The following is a 9,055-nucleotide window of genomic DNA, read 5'->3' on the forward strand; positions in this document are numbered from 1 at the left end:
TGCTGAGGTTCCCCATGGCTCATGTCCCCCTGGGAGGACTGTGCCTCAGGTCTGCTTCTTTTCATCCCTGGGCCTTTCCCGTGGCTCCTGGGACTCTGCACCTACCGTATTTTCCTTTAATTCTCAAGAGGATGATGGCTATGAAACTGAGTGAGACAAGAAGGAGAATTCCCAGAACGATGCAAGGGATGAGAAGCATTAGCTCTTGAGATTCCCAGTCCTTCATTTTCACCGTCACAGAAGATTCTGGAAGCAAGAACCCCAAATCAGGGAGAAAAAGGAAGGGACATGGACTTCTCCTTGCCATTCTCACCTCTCCTTCTTTTCTGCCTCTGACCCACTTCCCTGTTGGACGTATCCTCCTCTTCCCTTCTTTTTTTTGAATTTTCCTGTCTGCTTTTAGGTGCCTGGTATATAGTAGGTGCCTGAGAAATGCGTATTGAATGAATAACTGGCTGAATGAAACTTTCTCCTGGCCACGAAGCCAGGAGATCTGTCTCTGCTCAACAATTATTGAGCACCCACTGTGTGCCAGGCACTAGACCTGGGGAGACAAATATGACGGCAGTGTCACGGGCCTTGAGGGTCTCTGTCTAGTGGGAAGATTGACAAGCCGACTCAATCCAATTCAGTAAGTTTCCTGCTGTGATGAAGGTATAGACAGCCCTGCGGCCCTCCAAGGGGCACCTGATTCTCTACAGGGGAGACCAAGGCTGGATCCCCAGAGAAGGTGGCTCTGAGCATCTGCTGGCAGGGAACAGACCATCAGGAGAGCGAGATCTCCTTTCCTTGCCCCAGATGCGTCCTTCTTACCAGACATGCGCCCTGAGGGCGGGGGTGAGGGCCATGATTCCAGACCTCCCAGCTCTGCAGCCCTGGTGTGACTTCTTGCCTTCCCCTCCCACTTGGCCTCACCCCTGCTGAAAAGAACTCAAAGCAGAGAATGGATGGAAGCTGCAATGAGGCCCTAACGCTCATCATCCCAGAGACACGAACCATATCCTGCTCAGTGCAGAAAGCCTGGGGTGCGCAGGCCACAGAGCTGGAGGAAGGGTAGTGACAGTAACGCAGGAGGTGGGGGGAATGAGATCACCCAGACCCCCTGGCTGGTGGCAGTGTCTGCTCCCTCTGGGAGATTACCCCCACCCCCACCCCATCCTCATTTTCTCCCCTCTCCCTTTCTGTTTGAAAATTGGGCAGACTGGGCTGGGGCAGGAACTGGATTTAGCAGCAGCAAGCAGGTGCAAGGGAGAGACTGGACTGTGGGGGGCTATGGGGAGACGCGTGAATGTGGGCCACATTCCCAGTGTGCTCCCAAGTGTGCTCCTTGGAGACCGGCTGTCCATAACAGCTCTGCTCTTCTGAGGGCGACGTGGCTCCCCACCCTGACCTCAGCAATTGAGAGTGTGCGAGGGTGTGTGGGTCCTGGCAGGAGCTCGCCCTCCAGCCTGCACAGTCCCCAGCATTTCATACCCTCTCCGTGCCCCCAGCCATTGCCAGGTTCCCCGGCAGGACTTGGTGCCCCTCTGTCCCCTCCCCGAGCCGCCCACCCACCTCTGGAGAGGGTCTGAGAGAGGGAGCCAGGAGCCAGGAGAAGGGGTAAGCCTGTGAATCCGGGCCAGCCCCTGTGGTTATCTCGGGGCTGCCACGGGGCTCCCTGCCTGGACTAAATAATCAGTAAATACGAATAACTGAGGCCCAGACAGTGCTTACTATGTACTAAGCCCTGTTGTAAGTACTTTATAAAAATTAATTTACTGGAGACTCACAACAATGCTAGGAGAGAAGTACTAAGATTATCATCCTTGTGTTTTGTTTGTTTCTTTTTGCGGTACGTGGGCCTCTCACCGTTGTGGCTCCGGACGCGCAGGCCCAGCGGCCATGGCTCACGTGCCCAGCCGCTCCGTGGCATATGGGATCTTCCCGGACCGGGGCACGAACCCGTGTCCCCTGCATCGGCAGGCGGACTCTCAACCACTGTGCCACCAGGGAAGCCTCTATCAGCCTCGTTTTATAGTCAAGGGATCTGAGGCTCAGAGAGGTTAAGAATTGCCCAACATTATACAGCTAGCAAGAGGCACAGCTGGGGGCTGGGCCCCAGGAGTTGGCTACACACTAGCGGAGGACAGGCCAAGTGTGGATTCAGAGTTCAGAGCCTTGCAGGCAAATTCCAGCCGACACTGCTGGCCATCACCTCACCCTCTGAGCCCGAGCTTCTATCTCTATGTAAGGGTTGTGGGAAGACCTCCCCCAGGGGGCTGCCGGGAAGATTAAAGGGTTGGGAAATAATGACTATAAAGCACTGGCCGGTTCCCAGAACATTATAAACACATTGGCTGTTGCCCTCGCCATCCCCAACCCCCTGGCTGGTGTCGGATCAGCTCCAGTTCTCTACAGCTCTATCCTCTGCCCTACAGGAGCTCACAGAGGGTGGGGAGAGGACTCCTGTCCAAGAAATATCAGGATTCAGGGAGCTGTGGAGCTGACATGATAGAGGCAGACGAGGTGAAAGGAGCACAAAGCAGCCAGAGAGCCCCGGGGATGGTGGGGGGAGTCAAGTTCACTGTCTGGAGGTAGGGGATGGGGGACAAACCGTCAGACCCCTCCCGCAGACACACACACACACACACACACACACACACATGCACGCACCTGAGCCTCTGAGAAACTGCATCCCCAGGGACACTCACCCACAGTGACCGGCTGACCACTTGCAGGGATTTCAGAAGTGGACAGATTGAGCAGGCTCCGGGCACCTGTCAGAAAGCACTGTTCATTCACTCAGCACACATGCCCGAGCACCTACTGTGGCCAGGCCTTGTGCTAGAAACTGGACAAGACAGACAAGTGGCCTGCAACTGGGGGTGTGTTCCCACCGGGGCCCATGGTTGAGTCTTTCCCACACCCCACGATAAGGAGGATCTCATGGATTAAATGCCAGGAAGGTTTTTTGGTTTAAATAAAGGGCTAATGAAAGAATTAGCCCTTCCTTCTGTATAATCTGCTATAGAACACAAGTATTTCCCTCTTCCACCTAGTATTAGATTTGGTCTTCACACCTGCCTCAGGAGGTGGGAATCTGACAGTCTCATCAGTATCATAATCATTTGACTGGTAAGGCATGGGGCCTACAACGTCCCTTGGTGGATATTATCTGACCTCCCGACTCCCCTGTGAAGTGTCTGGTATCAGCATCCACATATTCACAAGACGAAGCCTCCCAGCTGGTAACTGGCAGAGCTGGAATTCATAGCCTGGTGTCTGAACTCCATAGAGATGCTAATGCTGTGTTTGTTTAACGCTCTTGCTTTTTCACGTTTTAATACCTCAGAAATCGGGGTGATGACATCTATCGTTACAATTGATGGCACTTCAAGAGTTTATTTTGGCAGCATTTTTGTCCTTTATGGTACACAGAATACTAACAGTGTGACTCATCATCAATGCCATCTTAGACTTCGTGAAAGTCAATTCATAGAGCAGATGGGAGGCTCTGCTGAAATATATACTGAGTGCCCAGCAATGCCTGGCACCTGATTAGGGCTCCAGACACTGTGGCTAATATTATTAGTGTCTCCTAATGCTATTTTTATGATGATCACCAGCCCTGGGATTGCAAATTGGTTTTATCTCCTGAGCCGGCTCCAGTCAATAGGGAACACTGCTTTGCATATAATAATGCCTTAATAAAGACTGGATTCATGATTCTGGGACTGACTCAAGGATCTGGGGAAAAGAATGCCCTGATTAATCAGTAATGTCTGCCTGGGCATGGTAAGGGCAATGGTCCCTCTTATGCCAGTATTTGCTGTTCCTGATCTAGCCCAAGCTGTATTCCTTGGGCTATAAGTTCTTAGGCTATGGATTCAGATGCAATTCCTAGTCCAAATCTGGGGGTGGGGGGAGTGGGGTGGGGGGGAGGAGGGATACCTGAGCAGAGGACCCTGGCTGCCTGTGATTGTCTGCAGAGGTTGGAGTTATTGAACCGCCAGAAGCACTCAGAGAGCGTGGGCTCCCCTCCCTCGCATGAGTAGTACATCTTGCCCGACAGGGAGTGTGGCAGCCCCTTGGGCACCCGGGCCAGAGTCCCACAGCCCAAGTCCCGGCAGAGCACCTTGGCCTCTGGTTCGTACCACGTACTGTCACACACTGTGTTCCAGACCCCTCGGAAGTACACCTCCACCTGGCCCTCGCAGGGGTCAGCGCCCCCGGTCAGGCGCCAGGACTGGTGCTCTGCGGGGGGGGGGGGGGGGGGGGGCCCCCCCTGCCAATGCAGGGGACACGGGTTCGTGCCCTGGTCCGGGGGCGGCGCAGGGCGTGTGCCGTGGGGGGGGGGGGGGGGGTCAGAGTCAGGTCAGGATCCTTTGGGCAGAAACCCTCACCAGCCCCGACCCACAAATGCAAACTCCCCAGAGCCAATCGGTCTCCAGATCTTGTGTACTCTCCCTCCTGCCTCTGCATTCCTCCTCTCATCTGCCCCACCTGCTCCAGCTGGCCCTGCTGCTGTCTACATCCTGGCTGCTCAAATGTGGTCCTTGGACCAGCAGCTTCTGTATCACCTAGGATCTTGTTAGAAATGCAGAATTTCAAGCCCTGCCTCAGACCTACTGAATCAGAATGTACATTGGACGAGACCTGCCTCCCTCCCCATTCTTGGGCACATTAAGAGAAGCGCTGGCTGGACCAGAACTTCCTGTCCTCATCTGGGCTCCAACAGCCTCCACAGGGCCTCCCAGCCTCCATCTCCTCTTGCTGTTCTGAACCAGGTTACCAACTCCCACTCAGAAAAAGCCTCACCTCTAATGTCACCTACTCCAGGAGGTGGGCAGGCTTAGCCCTCCAGCTCTGGATTGCCTGCTGTCTCTTAACTCCATCTGGCTTCCTTTCTTAAGGCATTTGCCACTCTCTCTCCTGGATTATGTTTGTCTGGGTCTCATCTTCCCTCTTGGACTATGACCTCCCCTGGGCAGGGACCATCTCTCCAGCACTAACTGCAGTCCTGGCGCCCAGCTGGCCTACAGTAAGTGTTGGATAACCGTGGTTCAGCATCGCCCACTGACCTGAGCACACCACGCCGGCGTCCTCCTTGTGGCCACAGTAGCCGTTTCCCGGCAGGCCCAGGCAGTCCCACAGGTAGGTCTCCGACCCGGAACAGTTCACTTGGTCCCGGTGGATGCGTCCTTGGCCAGGGGCAAAGTGCAAGCCGGGCAGGGCCTGGATTGCCCAGCCGCAGCTCAGTTGCCGGCACACCACGTGGGCATCGTCCAGGTCCCACGTGTCGTCACACACCGAACCCCACTGTCCGTGCTCCAGCATCTCCACGCGGCCCTCGCACGGGCTGCCACCACCCACCAATTTCAGATCGAGGTTTTCTGGGGACAGGAGGAGAAGGGGTTTGTGGCTGTGAGGAAGGAGGGAAAGGAAGGGAAGTCAGGGGGAGGGTTGTTGGGACTGGACAGGAGACCTGTGCCTGGGGCTGTGGACCCAGGGAGAGGGGCGGGTAACCCAGTGAGCAAGACTGGGGAACACGGCCTGTCTGGGCTGGGGACCTGGGGTGGGGCGGAGGTGGGGAACTGGTCAAGACTGGGGACCCAGGGGCGGTGCTGGATACCTAGTGGGAGGGGCTGGGAGCCTTTTGGGAGGGGCTAGTAACCTGGTGGGCGGTGCTGAGGAATCGGCTCAGGGCTGCGGGCGGGGTAGGCTGAGCGGCAGACTAGTGGGTGGGGCAAGAGACCGGGTGGGCGGAGCCTGAAGAGCAGGTCTCGGGCAGGGGAGCGGCAGCGCTAAGAGATCCTGGGAACGTGGCATATTTCTGTACCAGCGGGTAGAGGCGCTGCAGCCCTCCGGTGACGGAACCAATTGTATTCGCGTCGGTGGTGGGTCTGGGTAGAAGTCCGGAGGGCGAGACTTGGGTCCAGTGGCCAGGGCTGGGGACAGGAGGCGGGGCAGTGGCCGAAGGACTAGGAGGTAGGACAGGGAGGAGGCCGGCGGCGGGAGCGGGTTGGTCCGCTCGTACCTGCACAGGTGACCTGGACCGGCCTCTCGTCGCTGCTGCACGCGTGCTCCACCACCTTGCAGAGCTGCCATTCGGGGCCTCTGCACTGGACGGTGGGCGCTAGGGCCCACGTGGTATTCGGGGCCCAGCTGGCGTTTCCCGCGGCTGCACCAGGCGACAGCGCCGGGGTCGGCGGGACGGGCTGTTCCAGCGGCTCCGCCCGGCCGCAGCCCAACGAGCGGCACACGGCCTCGGAGGCGCGGAGGTCCCAGAGTGCCCCGCACGCGGGCTCCCAGGACTGCCGGAACCAGACCTCCACCGTCCCTTTGCACCGGCTGCTCCCATTCATCAGGCGGACCTGGAGTCGCTCCCCTGGAAGGGCCAGACCCTAGCTGAGCCTCAGCTGATTCGGATTCTGCCGACCTCAGGGATGGAGGTGGAGGCGGACAGCTGCCAAGGGTCCCACCACTGATCTGCTGCGTGACCTTGGACCATGTCCTACCCGCTCTGAGCCTCAGCCTTCCAGTCTGCAAAATGGGGCTGGGCTGCCTCATCCCCTGACCCTTTGGTCCTTCTTAGAGACAGGAGAAGGTGACTGGAGGTTAGGATGGGTTAGCCCTGGGGTGTCCAGTCCCAACAGACTCTTCTTTCTTGCCTCTGTCTCCAGAGTCACCCTTGTGTGAAAGGAGGGCAAGGTTCTGGGTTGAGAGGCCCTCTCCCCCCGCTACTGTGGGTGCCATGCTTCCTCTCCCAGGCCCCTCCGCTATTCTGAGGGTACTACCATGGAGGCTGCCATTGTGACACTGGAACCTTGGAGGATGGACATGGGGTTGGTGATGGGGTTGAAGGTGGGCGGCCTCAGTGGATGGTGGTCCCCCCTTCCCCAGAGCCCCTCCTGGGGGAATCACCTCCTCTTTTTGCCCAGGGTTGCACACAACTTTGCACAGAGTAGGTCCTTAAATATCTGTTGAGTTAATTGAGGACCCATCTGCTGGAACCCCACCACTCCTGCCAAGTGTCTTCTCAACAAATCCCCTTTAAATGCCCGCTGAATACCTTGCCCACATGTGCATGACCTTTCATCAGTGGCTTCCCAAAGATGGTAGCTCTAAGATCTCAAAGTGAATCTAGTGGTGGAGCTTCAGGCATTGGGTCAGGAAGGAGAAGTGTTGTCTGAAGTCAGGGAGCCTCCCTGGTACCATAAAAACCCATTTCCCTTTCCCATCACCCCCACAGACCACCTACTTGGTCTCAGAAAGCTGACTGTGAGCCCCCCAAGATTGTTTCCTCACCTGGCTCCAAGAGCTGGCTGTCTTCACTGGTGGTGTTGGGCTGGCCAGATGGGGCTGGACTTGGGTGACCTGAAATTAACCAGCAACAGCCGTGAGTGAGCTCAGGCCTGGAGGGCACACAGGTGCCTTGAAGGGTAAGGGGACACTTTCTGGATCATTCTGTGGCTACATGGGGCCTCTGGTAGGACAGGGTCCTCGACCTTGGGTGTACTTACCTCCTTCCGGGGTAGGGAAATTCTCAAGCTTTGGAGTTGCAGCATCCTGCACCCCATCTACTAATCGTGCACGCATCCTCAGAAATCAGAGGAGAACAGAGAGGAACAGCTGTGGCTTTGGGGCCAGACCCACTTACTGGCTGAGGGACCATGGAGGGGTTACTAAGTGCTCTCGGCCAGAGTCCCCATTTGTTGGCAATAACACTTACAAAAGTTCGGTGAGTCTAAAAGGAGGCAAAATACCTGGAAAGTACGTCACCTAGAGAAGAAGTTATTATATCAGGAAAAACATTTTCGGTTTGGAAAATTTGTCTGAGAAACTCATACCAGACTTTAGGGTAATTGGAGCATCCTGAGCTGGGAACCATGGGACTACGAAGTGCTTTCAGACACTAAGAAGCTAACATTTGCTGAGGACCGATTACACGCCAGGTCTTTGCACATGTTATTCCATTTTCCTTCAACAACACAGTGAGGCAGGTATTAGCATCCACTTTTTAGAAATTAGGAAAGGGAGGCCCAGAGAACAGAAATCAATTGACTGTGCTGGATTGTGTCCATTTGTCCCTCCAGAGCCTCTGTCCACTTTGCCCTGGGAGGCTGACCTGCTTCGACTAAATCAGCATCTTCCAGGGCACTTGGGCTTCTGTTGGGCTCAGCCAATGGGGAGTCGCAGCAGAGAGAGGAGGGGAGGAAGAGAGTGAAGTCGTGGTGTTTATCCTCCTGGTTCCCTCCCGGTGGGATCCCTTGGGCAGGTTGTGGCCCTCATCTGAAGGTCATTGGTCCTCTCCACGGGGTCACTTCTCCTTGACTTTCTGTTTCCGGGTCTCAATGACCACTCTGTGGTCTTGTCTGCTCAGGGTGATGACAGCTCAGCTGCTCCGAGCTCCTGGTTACTGCATTAGCCTTTCTAAATAGTCCTTTTCTAAATGAGACCCCTTCAAACTCCTATTTTGAGCGTGCCACCTGTTTCCTGTTGGGACCCTGGCTGATACATGGCCTGAAACCACCCAGCTAGCAAGTGCCCAGCTAGCAAGCTAGCAAGCCAGGATTTGAACTGTCTCTGAGGAATTGGATCCATGCCGGGCAGGGATATTTCTGTTGGCAGAAACATAAAAGGAGGGATGTGGCTAGGACCGTAGTGCTCATAAAGGAGCTCCCCTACACTTCTGGGTTCTCCTGCCCTTAGGTTGGAGCCACTGACGTCTAGGCAGAAGGACGTGTACCCACTGCTGGACCAAGGTAGGTAAGAGGCAGTGAGCCTCTTCCATCTCTTCCTGCTCTGTTGTGGCCAAATTAGAGGCCCTGGGTTCCCGATGCAAAGACAAGGTGGAGGGGGACATTGACCCACCTTGAGTTTTGTGCAAGAAGTGAGCCTTTCTAGTGTTAAGCCATGAAGATTTTGAGATGTACTTACTATCACAGCCTAGCCTGACCTGGCCTGACTGCTGCAGGGGCTGAAGATTCAGGCATGACTGCTATACAGTCCCAGCCTCACCTGAGAATATTCCATAGACTCACACCTAGATGAGCGTACACACACACACACACAC

At 55.7% G+C, this 9,055-nt stretch overlaps 1 protein-coding gene across 1 annotated transcript in view; it reads right to left on the bottom strand.

Annotated features, from left to right (window-relative positions):
• CD6 (CD6 molecule) overlaps window positions 1-7,578 on the bottom strand; it is a 12,539-nt gene extending 4,961 nt beyond the window's left edge. The window contains exons 1-7 of the mRNA XM_007462214.1: window positions 7,503-7,578; window positions 7,288-7,356; window positions 6,017-6,367; window positions 5,061-5,372; window positions 3,931-4,233; window positions 2,691-2,756; window positions 106-246 (exon numbers count right to left, since the gene is read on the bottom strand). Of these exons, the coding sequence (XP_007462276.1) occupies window positions 106-246; window positions 2,691-2,756; window positions 3,931-4,233; window positions 5,061-5,372; window positions 6,017-6,367; window positions 7,288-7,356; window positions 7,503-7,578 (1,318 nt within the window). The remainder of the gene's footprint in view (window positions 1-105; window positions 247-2,690; window positions 2,757-3,930; window positions 4,234-5,060; window positions 5,373-6,016; window positions 6,368-7,287; window positions 7,357-7,502) is intronic.
• Between the last annotated feature and the right edge of the window lie 1,477 nt (window positions 7,579-9,055).

The sequence above is a fragment of the Lipotes vexillifer genome, unplaced genomic scaffold, assembly GCF_000442215.2.
Source record: "Lipotes vexillifer unplaced genomic scaffold, Lipotes_vexillifer_v1.1 scaffold1129, whole genome shotgun sequence".
NCBI classification, from domain to species: domain Eukaryota; kingdom Metazoa; phylum Chordata; class Mammalia; order Artiodactyla; family Lipotidae; genus Lipotes; species Lipotes vexillifer.